Source organism: Mus pahari, chromosome 14 (assembly GCF_900095145.1).
Source record: "Mus pahari chromosome 14, PAHARI_EIJ_v1.1, whole genome shotgun sequence".
Taxonomy (NCBI): Eukaryota; Metazoa; Chordata; class Mammalia; order Rodentia; family Muridae; genus Mus; species Mus pahari.
The window spans coordinates 12,983,686-13,000,465 of NC_034603.1; the positions used below are offsets into that span (position 1 = coordinate 12,983,686).

The 16,780-nt window shown below is 41.7% G+C and overlaps 1 protein-coding gene across 2 annotated transcripts; it reads right to left on the reverse strand.

The window, feature by feature from the left end:
* Positions 1 to 737: 737 nt before the first annotated feature.
* On the reverse strand, positions 738 to 16,636 carry Ublcp1 (ubiquitin like domain containing CTD phosphatase 1). 2 transcript variants are annotated; one of them, XM_021212679.1, is made up of 11 exons: positions 16,507 to 16,636; positions 12,865 to 13,061; positions 12,023 to 12,114; positions 11,590 to 11,675; positions 11,397 to 11,512; positions 9,999 to 10,097; positions 7,890 to 7,927; positions 7,304 to 7,402; positions 4,552 to 4,668; positions 2,515 to 2,642; positions 738 to 1,764 (listed from the first exon to the last, which is right to left on the reverse strand). In XM_021212679.1, exons 2-11 carry the CDS (start codon positions 13,016 to 13,018, stop codon positions 1,737 to 1,739), a joined length of 957 nt encoding a protein of 318 aa, XP_021068338.1. In that variant the 5' UTR covers positions 13,019 to 13,061; positions 16,507 to 16,636; the 3' UTR covers positions 738 to 1,736. The 2 variants fall into 2 exon arrangements, with proteins under 2 accessions (XP_021068338.1, XP_029402489.1); XM_029546629.1 differs by lacking the exon at positions 16,507 to 16,636 and adding an exon at positions 15,752 to 15,770 and having other exon boundaries at positions 740 to 1,764.
* Positions 16,637 to 16,780: the final 144 nt, after the last annotated feature.

A 16,780-nucleotide genomic window follows, 5' to 3' on the forward strand; every position in this document is an offset into this window, starting at 1 on the left:
CCTACCTGTGTTTAGATCACTGGCACTCATAGAAGCTATAGATCATTCAGTGACTAGAGTGCTTGCCATCTGCGTACTAAAGATGAGAGGTCAGATCCCTAGCACCTACACACAAGACAGATGGCAAAGTCTGTAATCCCAGCACTCAGGGGATAGACAGGGAATCCTGCTGGTAAATTGGCTTAGATTTCTTCTACCTAATTCATTAGGAGAACCTGCTTCAAGTAAAGTAGAGAGCTATCAAAGGAAGTGTCCAATGTCAACCTCTAGCCTCCATGTGCACCCATACATAACACATCCACATGAGGAAAAAGCCAAACAATACAAAATGAGTCTAGCATCCTCGTCCTGGGGATGCGCACAGGACTGAGCCAGGACTGGGGAGGCAGACAGGCAAATCCTGCTGTATCTGTAAGAGAGCAACTGAAAAGGACAAAGGCACATGCATACATGAATAAAAACTTCTATTGGCCCTTAATTCTTCTTTTAAAAATTCCCAGATGTTTAAGAAACATTTTAATAAGTTATTTTCATTACACATGTAATGTAGCTGCTAAAACCATTTTGAATGTTTAATGATATACACAGAACAGCACACATATTTGAGATCATAGTTGCAGCCTCCAGCTCTAATTCTTTCTGCCTCTGCATTTAATTTTCAGAGGTCCTTGCCTAAACATGGTTGGTGAACTGACAAAGAGGTAAAATATTTGAGACATTATAAAACAGATAACCAATGTTTTAAGAAAAGATATTTATTATTTACATCACTGAAATAGTCCCGTAAGAACAATGTACACCTGTTCATTTAAAAGGAGCAAATCCCTTCAATACAAGAACTGTATAAAGCAATACTGGCAACATAAAACAATAGTCACATACATATTTGCAGGCTTAAGCATTGCAAGTAACAGGTATTTTTAATCTTATGGCTAGATGTTTGCTGCAACAGTGTTAGCAGTTACAATGACACCCAACTGGAGTAGGCAGAGATGCTATCCATGCTTCTGAGAGGAGAGTTGGTGATGGTGCCTTTTTACTACTGTGGTAAGCTGTGCTCATGACTAGTTTTAGGCAGAAGTGCTTCTACTTGGCCTAGTCCTGCGGTGTTGTTTCAGTCTGCTTGTCATGTCCCTGTCATGTAGGGCACAGCCTTATCATGCAGATGTCCTTCATTCTTAAAGAGCACTGACACAACTCCAGCTTCAGGATCTTCCGGGTAGACTGCAGGAGAGAAACTCTAACAAGGAAGGACAACTCTTTTCAGCATAACAGACCAGGTCTTAAAAGCTGCTCTGGGGTTTTTGGTTTTGCTTTTGGTTTTAAGAGGGAAAGCACTAGCTAGTTGAAGACAGATTTGTTCTCAGACTCAGGCGGCTGATTATACAAGAAGACAAAAGCAGAAAAGCATAAGACCATTTCCAAAGTCACAAGATGACAAGCGCAGATATATTTTTCTCCATTTTTCATTTTCCTTTCCTTTTTCCATTTTTAGAAGGTTTGGGAAACACCTCAATAATTAATGCCAGAGAACATTTCTTCAAGAGTAAATTAACACAGGGGGAAGAAAACTTTTTGTTTGTTTGTTTGTTTAGCACTTTGTTTACAAAGCACTGGAAGACCACAACTAGGCAGCCTGGCATCTGCTTCATTGTCCGGCACAACCGTGGGAATGCCTAGCAGAGAACAAAGGTCCACAGACCTCAAGGATCTCCAACTCTGAGTGTAACTGCTGACTACTGTCCTTGCTTCTTTGATAGGTACCTGCAGGAAAGGAGATAAACTCGTCAAAACAGAATCAGACTAAGCTCAATAAAGCCATCTACCTCTCATGCAAAGGACTTACTTCAGTGTGGACCTTTTAAGATGAGTACAGTAAGTAATTACTTATTGAGAGCTATGTTCCTCATATTTCTCAGGCACAAAGTTAAGCGAGTCACCAAATCAGGCTGCTCAGATTTACATTTAGCCTTTGGAGGTTGTAAGCACCAGATACCACACCACCTTGCCTACTTCCCAATGTTACATAGAGTTGTGATTTCTAATTAACTCAGACTTCATCTAAAGATCTCATTTTTCCTGCATACATTGAAATAAGAGATACTAAAGGAGGGCATATATGAATGCACACATTCCACATGTAAAATATATTAACAAAACAAACAATAAAAGGACTCTAGTCAAAAACATAGAGGAAAAGGCTATAGCTCACATAGAGACCTTGCCTTAAAGAATCATGGTGGGAGGAGTAGGGAATTCAGAGAGTAACCTGATTACTGTCCCAAAGTGACTCCAGCTTCTCAAGTTCCTACTACTGGAATATTAAAGACCTGAAGGAATGTGGGTTTATGAAAAAGTTAGAGGTTAGAGGAAATACCTTTGAGGGGACTCCAGTAGACTGAAAAAAATCGTTTCAGACTTCTCCCACCTTATATAAAATTCAGACCAGTTTGGCACTGCCAGTGTGTTTTCACTCATTGGTCTCAAGTGGAAAGCGACACAGTTAGCACTTACCTTTCCCAGTACTTGTGATTCAGCTCCAGGAAGTCATCAAGCTTGGCTATCTCCTTGAGGTACTGAGTGAGCTTCACCAGTTCCTTGTCTTTATCACGGTTTAGATGAGCTTTCATGAAAGGCCTTATCTGTCAGAAAATGAACCTCATCAAACTTCATCTTGTGGCAAGAGAGTTAACAAAAACCTGTGCAACTCAACCATTTCAGTCAGTTGCTGAGGCTAAAATACCAGTGCAAGTGACTCTCATACCACCTAAGTTTCTAAGAAGTCATGGGTATTATTTAAGCTCTTCCACCAACCTATTCTATCTCAGCCTAACTGACAGCACAGCCTCTCCCAGCCTGAGGTCTGCAGGGCCACTTCTCTCTAGAGATGCTGCTCACACTTCGTTTCCTTCCATCACGTGAGTACTTTCCACTAACTCATTTCATTGCCACTGTCTACTGTGGACAGAGCCAGCCGAGATCCGAGCTTGGCCTGAGCACAGCGGGGGTTATCTTTATCGGAGCAACCCCTCATGAGCTTTCCATCCTTGTGTGCCTGTGTGTACCATGTGCACACACAAAGGACACTCGCAGGAGTCAGCTCTCCCCCTCCACCATGTGGGTCCTGGGGAGGGAACTGCCATCATGTAGGCCCCACTATGCACTTCTATAAGCTGAGACTAGTACACATTCAAACCAGTTTTCTGCCACATTTTGCCATAAACATTTCACTTTGCCATTAATTTATACAGACCAATCTCCATAAAAAGGGCAGTCAGTTATGTTCTCCCAAATTGTAAGGTTGATGTATTTTATAATATTAATATTTCATTTTAAAAGCATTACTTCAAACTATAAAAGTCAGGAACACAAACAGAAGTGAGAGACTCAATCTTGACTATAATTATGAGTTATTTAATTTGACATACTTTTTTTTTTTTTAAAGATTTATTTATTTATTATGTGTAAGTACACTGTAGCTGTCTTCAGACACTCCAGAAGAGGGCATCAGATCTTGTTACAGATGGTTGTGAGCCACCATGTAGTTGCTGGGATTTGAACTCTGGACCTTCAGAAGAGCAGTCGGGTGCTCTTACCCACTGAGCCATCTCACCAGCCCCCTTGACATACTTCTGAATGATTTCCCTAATAACTTTTCTTTTCTTAAGATCAGCTCAGACATGTTTATACAACTCAATATAGCCTTTCACATTCTCCATTGAATTCTAAATAAAATGTTTGGGGTTTGCTTCAGAGTATTAGAAGACAGAGGACAGAGAACAAACGACAGAGTGAGCACACTCGCTTCTTGCCCAAGCCAACAGGCTACATCTGCAGGGACAAACTCCAGGGCTTGTGTTACCATTCCTAACACGTACACTCACTACACACTAAAACCAACTCAATAATTTATAAAAGCTTAAGGACCTACTTTGTACACTCCCATCCCTTGTCTGTACTCAGAACCTAACTGACTAAGTAGTTCAGGACAGAGAAAAGCCATCTTAGCACCAGGATTTCCACGTCACATGGAGACATGCTCGCTGCTGACACAAAGCATCGCTGCGTTACACATGCAGCTCCGTTAGCAGCATCAGAAGCACGCAAGCTCTAGAGTTCTCCAACGCAGGGTAAATATCTCTAGCTCCCACACAGATTTCATATGACTTGTGAAACAAGTCACACAGAAGTTGTCCAAATTCTGTCAAACACCCATTACATACATGATTTTGAGCAAGTCATGACGACTTTTCATCCTAGAATGAAAATCACAGCATATACTCTATATACACCTAAGCCTGATGGTATAGCATGCTGCTCCCAGGCCACAAAACCACATGTTCCTGTGTTAAATACTATAAGCAACTGTAGCACAATGATTAAGAATCTAGACAAAAGACACAGCACAGTCAAAAAAAAAAGACAACAAAAAGTTTTCCACTTACAAGACCAATAATAATACTCATCCATTATTAACTGAAAGATCATCTAAAACTTCAGGACATGCCACAGCTGAGGTTACATGAGCTTAAACAAGTAAAACTGCCTTACCTTCAGTCCATTTTGTGGATTCATTAGAAAATTTCTTCCTATGTCATCAAACATAATGGTGTTCTTTTTGCTGTAGAATTCAGAAAACTTTCCCCAAATGACACCAAGAGGCTTCACCTTAAAATAAAGGTTTATACTTAACTCAGTGTGCATTAACAGTTCACCCCATCCTAAAAGGAAAGCAAGCTCCTTCCTGCCTGTGGGGCTGCAATAGCTAATCACCAGGCACCATGTGAGCCTCAAATGGTCATCATCTGGTGCATGTCCAACCCACCTAACCCAACCATAACACTTCATATAATGTTCATATAAAGATTCTGGGCAAAAAGAGAAGGTACTTCCTGGACTAATCAGTAGCCGCCTCTCAAGACCTTTCACTAGGAACTTCTTAGTGAGGACAACTACATAGGCTCTGGAGTTAATAATCTCGGCATCTAATGCAAAATACATCCATGGCTTTTGTCTGTGGTGTCCCTTCAGTTCTGTTGCTTGAGTCTCACTCTGCAGCCCAGGTTGGCCTTGAACTCATATTCCTCTGACTCAGCCTCCTGAGCACTAGAACACAGGTGGTTACCTCTGAGCCCAGCTGATTTTATCTGTAAATCACTGACACTGGTGCCTGATTTCCACAGCATTTGATCCGTGAACTTCAAAAAGCAGAATTTTAATTCCTGGTTTTTAGGACTACAAAGGTCTCTCTCTACACAGGCATATCTGCCAACATTCACACAGTTTCCAAAAGTCTAACACAATGAAAAATGAAAACAATGCTTCTCTATAGAAGGGTCACCAGCTCTGCATGAGATGGAGGAATAGCTTTCTAGGACACTGGTTCTCAACCTTCTAAAAGTTATGACCCTTTAATACAGTTCCTCATGTTGTGATGACCCCACCAACAACACAATTATTTTCACTGCTATTTCATAACTGTAATTATTATGTACTGTAATATAAACATCTGTGTTTTCTGATGGTCTTAGGTGGCCCCTGTGAAAGGGTCTTTCAACCCTCAAAGGGGTCTTCCCCCCCCCAGGCTGAGCAATGCAGTCCTAGGAAGATGAGTTCAATAACTATAAACCTGACTTTACTTTGAAGAATAAATACAAATGAATAAAACATTGAGAAAATGCCTTAACTACATTTTTAAAAAGCAGATTCTTAGTTAGTGGCAGGAATCCCACTCAGTGATGTGAGGACTCAGCAGCAAGGATAGAAAGGCTGTTCCTAGGGCCTCCATTCCTCCTTGGTCTAACACGGCTTTTTCTTCCCTATGAATTACTATTTTAATTTTGCTAAACATTTCTTCACCTAAATTATTTTCTATTTGTTTATTCTTGAAACAAAACTGCCTAATTCCTAAGACAAGAATATAGGAACACAGTAAGGCAGAATCTAGGGGTCTGCAGGGAACTTGTCTCAGGATGTTCCATCACAGACTGTTCAAAGACACCAGGACCAGACCAGACAAAACCCCACGTGTGCTTGGGAATTAAGTCTAGCACACCTGTTCCCTCAAACATAGACTACTTTTTAAAATTAGTATTCTAACACTGCTGACCACAGAATAATCTGAAAATTCAGAAAGACGCAAAGGAAATTTCCAAACAGGTACTAGACAGTCTGATTTATTTATCTCCAGGCTTTTTTTCTGTCTTGTTTTGTTTTGTTTTTTAAATAAAAAACTGCCTCAGCAGATTCACCACTAAGCTGAAGAGACTATATAGGACACAAGGCTAAGACCCATTCTCACTGGCCTGCCTATGTCACCTAGATACTCCTACTTGAGTCCGTAACTGCTCTACTACATCAATGGAGTAAGTGGATTACCGCAAACTGCACCAAACCCAGCTCTCATTCCTAGCCAAGGGCAGTGATCTGTCCTTTGATGTCCCACTATTAATTACATCCCTGCTGTGCTTTGCATTTCCCAGGCTCTCTTAACACTTACACTGTAGAAGGTATGCAGTAGGTCATAATTCTACTTCTCCCTTGGTGTGTGCACTGAGCAAGTCCTCACATACTTATTTTACCACTGACAGCACCCTAGACAGCTCCAGCATGCTAACCTCTCTCCATTCCTAGGTTGTTTTCAAAAGGCATGGATGACGGGTCCCTTATCTCTAAGCATGTGTGTTGCAGGGCCTTGTAGAAGCAGTCACTTGAGGAGTAAACTATATTAAAATTAGCCATTTTTAAAGCCTGTTCCTCTTCTCTGATGTCCTGCTGCTATTTTCTTGGGGTACATGTGCAACCTGATTCCTGTATTATAGTACATCAGCTTCTTCTAGAGAACGGTGAGCAAAATTTGCTTTGTTTCCAGCATACTTCTTGCTAATGTCCAGTGTTTTTCTCATCTACCTTGTCTGACAATACTTCACTGCCATTATCACAGCCTTGACGCAGTTCCTTTCTTGATAGTCCTCCAGTATCCTTAACTGCATCATTATAATTCATTTTTTAATTATTTAAAATTCATTAAATTTAATTTTTGAGATAAGGTCTCATTATATTTAGCCCTCACTGGCCTGGAATTCACCATGTAGACCACGCCTGCCTTAAACTCAGAAAGATCTGCCTGCCTCCTAACTGCTGCAAATCTTTTAAATGCTATGTCTGTCAACATTCAACTGTCATTTTACTACTTGTTCAGATGAAATTCTAAATTCTTTCTAGGTTCTTTTTCTGTCAGCTTCAATACAAAAAGTGCACTATCTGAAAGTGCAGCCATGGCTCCGAGCAGTGGCAGACTTACGTCAATGAGCCCTCTCCGGGGCGTGTGCACGGTGATCATGGCCGCACTGTCCAGCATGAAGGTGATCTTATAGTTGGCATTTGTGCTCACTCCCAGCTCCTGTAACACAAACATTCATGAGGTGAAAATAAAAACGTGGAAAATCCCAGACTTTCTGAGCATTCTAGTTGCAAAATTCTCAAAATGCCAATTTTCTACAGCAATGGCAGCTACAGTTTGTTACACAACAGCAAAAGTATTGGTTTGCTGAACTGTGTCAGTGAGTAAACCAGAAGTGGATTCATTCCTAACTGACCATTTTAGAAATGAATCAGCTCATCAGTATCACACACCAGAGCAAAGGGCAAAACAAACATTATTGGAGAATAAGGGAGGTAAAAGGGGGCTTAGCTTTTTCTGGTAAATGGCTTAGGCATTCAGATCAATCCACCATTAAGCAAGCTCACACACACCTCTACTTCCAAAACTGGCATTCTGTATCTACTAAAAGACAGCCAATAAAAGTGAAATTTATTTTGGTTCTAGAACCTTATTCTGTCAAATGTGATTTCAAAGCATTGTGAAATGGCTTGTTTCTAACACTTACTTTCATTTTAGCTTCAATCCACTTCATATTTGTTGCAGCTAAAACATGAGGAATAATACAATACATATGAAAAGTTTTGAGTTTCATTTTTAAAAATGTTTTCTTCTGAATAAATAAGCTTCTTAAGAAAGAGCACAGTTATAAACATCATGAATAATCCTTAATAAACTTCCTTCAGTGTGTCTTCTAAAAAGTATAAACCTTAAACCACTTTCCTTTATAAGACAGGGGTGACATCATGAATAATCGTCCTTAATAAACTTCCTTCAGTGTGTCTTCTATAAAGTATAAAACTTAAACCACTTTCCTTTATAAGACTGGGGTGACCATTATAGTAAAACCCAGACTCCATTTAAATCAGCCCTGGCACAATTTGTTCATTTCAAAGTAAGTCTGAGACAAGTAAATCTCAAGTCCCTCTGGCAGCAGACCCAGGCAATACATAAGCACATGTAGTACCAGAGCACACATACCAACTAACGTGTGGAAGACCAGCCAGGACTAATGACTATGTGACTTTGTCAAGCTTCCAAATTAAGTTCATTAAGCCCAGCACCTTAAAAGGACCAGAGACAAACATATAAAGTCTCTCTCCACTACATGTCTGCACCCACAGACTCTGACTGACCATCACTGACAGGGAAGTCAATCTTCACCTTTACATGCTCTCCTGGTCTCAGCTTGCACTTTACATGCAAAATGAGTTGGTCAGTACAACTCTAAGTTTAGAGTGTCCTACTTACAATGAAAACATTAATAAGAAAAAGTTAGCTCAGTACCTGTTCTACATATAATTTACAGATGAAAAACAAGGAGACACATAGAATAAAATAATTGTTCATTGTGAAGTAGTCATTGTATGTTAGCAATGGTGCTGGTTACCACACTGGGACAGCTATTCCAACAATCCATCTAAAATATAGGTCAAGTTACTACTTTGAGGTGAAGAGCATGAGGCTCACAGGGATTAAAATACCCTGCCTGATTTCACAAAGGATACAACTAATATCCTAGTATGTTTAGCTCCAAAGTGAAGTACCCCTTTCAATCTACAACAATAAAATAATTTACCAATCACTTATTTTTAAATATATGACTATAAAGGTTGTCTAAAAGTCCAAGTCAAACTTGGCAAAACTGACTTTCTTTTGTCCTATGTCATGTCAAATTACTCAAAAAAAAAAAAAAAAAAAAAATTTGCTTCAGTGAGTTCTCTTCTGCCAAACTGAATAATAAAATCAGCACATTCTGATAATGTTTGTAATCTAAAGAGTTGTGAGCTCAGTGTCACTGAGCAAGGGCAAGTCCCTGAATCACAAAGAAGGTAGTAAGGAAGCTCACAGACTGCACTGTAGGCCTCTCATCAATGCCGACTGCACACTGCTATAGTGGATGGGATCTTATTCCATTCAGGGAAACTCTCTGATTATGGAACTGCCAAGGAACTTCAAGTGTTTGCAGGGGGTGGGATGTCAATCAGTGCCTTGCTTCAATTATCAGGTAATGGGAAGAAAATGGCCACTTAAACTCAAACCATGTCCTTAGTAATATTTAAGTTCCTACTCTGTAGCAAACTCACATTCTATTGTGGGTCTACATGGCCCTCAATGTCCAGATCTCAACCTAAGAAGCCCTGCTTCTGTTGTGTATTATTTTTTCCTGAAGCAAGTCACACTGTTCTTCATTCTGTCCATCACTAAGATTTCTCTTTAAAAAAAAAAAGTCTGTCTGGAAATATTTTGAAACTGGAGAGAGGAAAGGGAAGGAAGCACTGAAGGTTAAGGGCTTGGAGTAGAGCTCAGTGCAGAGTGCCTAGTGTACACACAAAGCCCTAGTTCAACCCCCAACTGCAAAGACAAATAAATAGCTCCGTTTATTCTAACACCATGGTCTATTCTTATCCTATATTCACCTATGGCACTGCTATTAAGCAAATATACATGTACTTCATATAATAATGTAAGAAAGTCAAACATCATTTTAGAAATTTACTTAAAAAGAGAAAACATTTACATTTAACAAGCCTTTTTAAGTCATGCTTTATACAGTAGAATAATATAAGGAACCACCTTAATTCCATGGAAATCTAATAAAGAAAATTAAGCTTACACCAAATAACAATGTCATAATCTTCATATGCAGATGTTAGAAATTCATGAAGATATGGTCTCATTAACTCTACCCCAGTCTCTGCACAAGACCTATGATCTAAAAGAAAGTGGATCATAAAACATTATTAGTGTATTATCTGGGACAAGTACTGGGTATACAACGTAGTCTATGAGCTACAATACACTCAACTGCAAAGGACAGAAAACTGAAAGACACTGAGGACAAGTAGATGTTTTACAGAACACAGAATCTGACGCCTGTGAACTGCAGCTTCATTGGACCAATTCTGTATAATGTACAAAGAGCACTGAAAATTCAGGCTTACGTGATCTGCTAGACATTTTTCTTACCGAGTTTGAATAATATTTACAATAAGAAACACTAAGGCCCCCATACTCACATATACTTATCATCCTGAGAAAATCAACTTCACTGTACAACATTTGATTAATTCTTAAACATAGTGCACATTAAGTTACAAAACATTTAACATTTAGGGTTACAAGCAAGAAAATTCTAGTATCAGAAATTATTTATTGCTAGCACAAGAAGATAAAATGAATGCCTTTCTTTCTCTGTTGGAATCAGTAATTTTAAATTTAAGAAAGGTGCCTGAATATACTTAAACAGAAAACAAGGGTAAAATATAAAATACTATTTTTAAAATAGTCCTCATAAAAGTTTCATGAGTTGGTTAAATTAGGTCACATCCATATTCCATGCCCCCATGAACAACTACGTGTATACAGATATTTATAGGTGGCTTAGCTGGGGTTTCTACTGCTGCAATAGACGACCATGACCAAAAAGCTCTCTTATGGCTCTCAGGTCACAGTACTTCATGGACAGAAGTCAGGGTAGGAATTCAAGGCAGGAACTGTAGCAGAAGCCATGGAAGAATACTACTTACTGCCATGTTTCCATGGCTTGCTCAGCCTGCTTCCTTATAGCATCCAGAAAAAACAGCCTAGGGGAGGCACCACCCACAGTAAGCAAGGGCCTCCAGTCAAGAAAACGCACCAGAGTGTTGCCTATAGACCAATGATATGGAGACATTTTCTTTATTAAGATTTCTTCTTCCCAGATGACCTTGGCTTGAGTCAAGTTGGCATAAAAACTGGCCAGCACAGTATATAATTAATTCATAGCAATAACAAAAAAATAAGATGCATACAAACACACTTTTTAAAATATAATCAAAATATAAAATGTGGTCATCTTTTGTTCTTAAATTTCTAGGTAATGCCCTCGTTTGCTTATCTGTCATTTCCTAAAATGAATGATTTACTTTTGTAACAATAAAGGAAGCTTTAAATACTTCATGTGCACACTGAGCTGCTGGGGGAGAACAAAACTGTTACAGGAGCAGGCGAGCGAGCGCCTTAACAGACTCACCAAACAGTGTATAATCCACATCCAGCACCAGGAGCTTCTTCCCCTCCCGGGGAGGGTTCAGCACTTCCACTTTGTACTCCTTGACTCTGCGAGAGATCTTCAGTAGGTTTTCTTCCCTAAGAGAAACGGTAAACAGAGTGAAAATCGCCTCTCTTCCCATGTGACAATGACTTTGAAGGCCAAAAGCACTTACCTATTTTCTACTTCAACTACTTCATCTTCAATGTCAAAATCATTGATGACATCATCATTGTCAGGAGGAGGACATAAGACATCTTCCTATTAAGACAGGAAAGTTGGGTTTCACCGTAACAAACAAGTATTGGTAATTTGAGCTCAAGCAAACATGGTGGGAAAATCCCACTGTTAACTACTCGTTCTGTATGTCCCATGGGCAGATCTGCCATGTTAACTCTTACCACATTGGTTGCATTATACTTACAACTAACCACATACTAAAATATCCCACTACTTAGTTCTCCTGAGTTAATACCACATTCATCGTGCAGTTATTTTTCACTGTTCATTAGATGGAAAGTTTTACCACAATTTAAACTATACTATAATAGTACCGCGCACATCATAATACCTCCAAAGGTCATATGGTAACAAAAGTAAACATTTACCAAGCTCTCCTCACGAGTTCCCATCATCATGATTTTAGTATTTGGTTTCAGTTTGAGAGCTCCAAGCTTAACATCATTTTCTGCAGGTTTGCCTACAATACAAGCAAATGACTGTTTTCTCACTAAAGTTCATGTGCTGGTTCACTATTCCATCACATAAAAGCCACACATTGACAGCTCTGGTAGTTTGAGGTTTCTTTTCTTTTTTTCTTTTTCTTTTTCTCTTTACATTAAAGAAGAAAATAAAAATCGCTACTACTAAATATGTATCTAGCACAGTTAAGTCACAAGTCATACAAGGGTGGGTCCCTGAGTCCCATCTGGCCCATCAGTGTACTAAGCAAAACTCAAGATAAAGAAAGTGCTGGCCTAGAAGCCCTGAAGCCAAAGACTAACCTACAGATTCTCTAGTCCTCCAAACTCACCTGTCAATGACACAAAAGGTACAAGGAAGCTAGGGAGGAACTGTGCCAATAAAACATAATCTCCACTTCTGAGAGGAGAGACAATCTGAGGAGAATATGAGGCCCAAGACATAATGAAGGGTAAAGTGCAGACGCCAGGAATAAATGATTCATCTGGGAATTCTGTGTCAAAGCCTTAACAAGTAAATATCAACTGTCAGGGGAACCAACGATCATCCAAACAGTAGTGGCATTTTCAACTAAGTTAATTATTCTTATTTTTACCACTTAAACAAGTTTAGGAAAATCAAAACAAACAAACAAACAAAAAAGACTTCTTTAAAAAATCTTTTTTAAAAAGATTTCTTTTAAAGAAGAATTTTTTAAAACAAACTATGATGGCAAATATCAGTGTGGAAACCATGACGTGGGCATTACCTTTAACTTTGAGCCCTAGTAACTTCTGGCGCTCGGGGAGCACTCCCGTGAGGGTCTTGAGGAATTGCTTGAGATCCAGCACAGTATCGTCTTCTGAGAGCGTGGTCACTGAGTATTCCTGCCCACCCCATTTCACAATGATGGGGAGTGCCATTCTTCAAGCATATGAAGAGGAGCTTTCTGTCAGAACAAAACACCTAGGAGACAGGCACATGCAAACAAGGAAATGAAAACTGACAGGTCAAACGCAACCTTGTGTATGCAGCCTCACCTCTGCTGTACAGTCTGACGGGAGACAACTGTGCCTCCTCAGAGAGGGCCTCCCAGAATTCTCCATGTGACAATTCTCCTACTTGTTCTGGATTAACATTAGTATTTCCTACCACTTTTTCATACTCCTCTGCTTGTTCACCTAGAGAGGACCAAGGAGCTGCCTACCCCTCCTGCTGTTTGGCTGGATTTATGCTGGAGAGGCAGGTCCCTCCACAACAGACATCTGCGTTCAATTAGCGTTAGAGAGGCGTTCATTAGCTCTGAACCCTGAGCAAACTACCTGGGTTTAGACCCTAGATTTCCCATTTACTATCTGACTATTTCGCTTAGGAAACGCCTTTCCTATCTGCAAGGGTTCTTATGAAGAGTAAATCGGTTAACATTTCTAACTCACGTAGTGCCTGGTAAACACTTTGTACATCTTAAAATAAATCTAAAGCTGAACATTTATTATGTCTCAGGCAGTCCTAAATTATATATACCACTATGTGTTTTATGTTTCATGAACTGACCAGATGTATGAAGATCATCTCATGTAATAATGGTTGTCTGATAAGAATATCCCTCTTTGCCATTTAGAAAACAGCTACATCTGCAATGGTGTCTGGGTGTGGGGGTTGTTTATGGGATGGATCCCCAGGTGGGGCAGTCTATGGATGGTCCTTCCTTCTGTCTCTGCTCCGTACTTTGTCTCTGTAACTCCTTCCATGGGCATTTTGTTCCCCCAGCTGACAGAAGCCTGATATAGCTGTCTCCTGAGAGGCTCTGCCAGTGCCTGACAAATACAGAAATGGATGCTCACAGCCAACCATTGGACGAAGCACAGGGTCCCCAATGAAGGAGCTAGAGAAAGTACCCAAGGAGCTGAAGGGGTTTGCAGCCCCATAGGAGGAACAACAATATGAACTAACCGGTGCCCCTAGAGCTCCCTGGAATTAAACTACCAATCAAAGAAAACACACGGTGGGACTCATGGCTCTAGCTGCATAGGTAGCCTAGTCGGTCATCAATGGGAGGAGAGGCCCTAGGTCCTGTGAAGGTTCTATGCCTCAGTATAGGGGAATGCCAGGGCCAGGAAGCAGGAGTGGGTGGGTTGGGGAGCAGGGGGAGGGAGTGAGGGGATAGGGAATTTGGGGGGCGGCCTAGGAAAGGGGATAACATTTGAAATATAAAGAAAATATCTAATTAAAAAAGAAAACAGCTACATAATCAATTCACCTGCACATAGCCAGTATCGGTTCCCTGACCAAACCTCACCGCATCCTACATCCAGCCCATCTGGATGAGTTAAAGCATCAAACTGTAGGGGCTTTTTAAATGTGCTCATACAGATCCAACCACAGAAATGTTACATGGCAGCTGCTATTCTCCCTACAACTAAACACAGGTTGCTTGTCCCATTAAGCTGTCAACACTTATAACCTCACTTCCTTCATAGGTCAGAGAACTGAGTTCCTGAATCTCAGAGCACTGGCATTTTTGCAGAGCTTTCGCATGGGTAATGAAGTATTTGATCACATAATTCACGTAATCATCACAACCAACTTTGACAGAAGGTAAATTATAATTAACAATCTTCGAAGACTTAACTTGGAAAATCTATTACTTTGCTTGGAAAAGAGTGACAAACCCATATTCCCATTTGCTTACCTGTTTCCCTTTAGATTCCCACTGAGACTTACTCATATGTTAATGTTCTGCAGAAACCTGCAGCAAGCATGCTAGCTTAGGGCAACGATGCCACTTTAGGCAGAATCTGCCCTAAGACAATTTATGACCTTGGATAAAAGGCATGTGGGTCAATTTGAAATCATTTACATGTAATTTTTCTGTAACACACAGAAACGGGAATGATTGTTCGCAAGAGCTAGGAAGGCTTCTAGCTGTGCTGTGTGCTTTGCTGTGCTGAGCTGAGCTGTGCTGTGTGCTTTGCTGTGCTGTGTGCTGTGCTGAGCTGAGCTGTGCTGAGTGCTGAGCTAATCAGTGCTTCGATAAGCAGGGTAGTCTGGAGACAATGAGAGTTTTTTGACCAGGGGTTCTCAACCAAGAGCACGACTTAAATTTGATGAAGACTTCTTGGAAGTATCGTCAGAGGTAAAGAAAAGGGACCTAACAATGTCCACTTTAACCAGTCTTATTCTACCACCTCTGAAGCATGCTGAAGGCTGAGCATGCTACTCCTCTGGGCTCTTCTGTTACCGGCTTTAGAAAAACCTGCCAATGGCATGGGCCCCGTGCACTTAACAACAGGCACTACTTCATAAAGAACTTGTGCCAAAATGGTAAAGACAAGTTGACAAACGCCCCAAGACTCTGGGCATAGAAAACAAAGGTTATACAAACCTTTCTCGCTTAAGTTCTTAAAACTTTTTTTTTAATTTTTGATTCTCATTTCATCACTACTGAGAATCATGCAGGACAAAAAAAAAGCATGAGCATTTTTATACTTTCTCATACAATTCTAATAGTTTCTCATATTTGTCCACCAAATGGGGTGGGAGGTGGGTGATGGCGATCCAAATCAAAGAGAACATTTTTATGGGATATGTAATCAACATATGTTTATATTGGAGCTCTGCCTAACATCCTGTGTTGGTTTTGCCTAGCCTCTTACCTCTGGCCCTCAGCCTTCTTAAACCCCGAGATGAATCAATTCACATGGATGTGTTTTGATAAGCGCTAACACCTGACAGCATTTGATAAGCTGCGAGGAGCTAGGAGAACGGTGGCGGTGAGAGACGAGCACATTAACTCTCGCTATCTTAAATCTTCACTATCCTGGACTGACATGCGACCTCGCTGTGCAGATTAAAAACCTGCAAAATAAGTCACAGCGACTCTCGCCCGGCACCGCATCATGAAAAGCAGCCAACGGCGGCAATTTCAAAAGTGACAGTGTGAACTTTTCATCGAGCCTGGCAAGAGTGAGCGTGCGGTGCTGGGCCGCGGGCCCCCCGGCGGGAGGCCGGCAGGAGCCGCGCGGGCTGCAGCCGGGACGGCCCCGGGAGCATCCCAAGCCAGGCAGAGCCCCAGAAGGAAGCTGCCTCGGACGCCTTCGACCACCCGCCTGACGGGAAGGACGAGACCGACCCTGCAAGCGCGGGGGACGCGGCCCGCGGGCGCACAACCTCCAGGGACGCGGGAAGCCTCGGGATCGGGTGAGAAGGCCGGATGCCAAGGCGGCGGCCACGACCCGCGGCGCGCCGGCCGGGACAAGGGCCCTCTGGGGGGGACCGAGCGGGACAGCTGCAGTCCCAGCCCACCCGGACGGCGGCGAGACTGAACCACGGGGCGCCCCGCATGCAGTTCCGCGGCCTCCCAGCGTCGCCTTCACAGGCAGGCGCGCCGGAGAACCCCGCGTCCCCTCACCTGGAGCGCGGCGGAACCAGCTACAGCGGACGAAAAAAAAAAAAAAGCCGGCCGCGGCGGAACCGAAGGAGACCGGAAGTGAGGGGCGGGACCGGAACCGGCGGGCGGACCGGAAAGTGTGGTTGAAACCGGAAATGTGTTGTAGTGGGGACGGGGCCGGGGTTACGAGGCTGCCGCTGGTTTGGTTTCTCCTCCGAGGCGACGCCTGCGGAGCCCGGGCCGGCCGAGTGTTTTCCAGACGGTGACTTCTGTGAGAGAGAGACCCCTCCCGGTT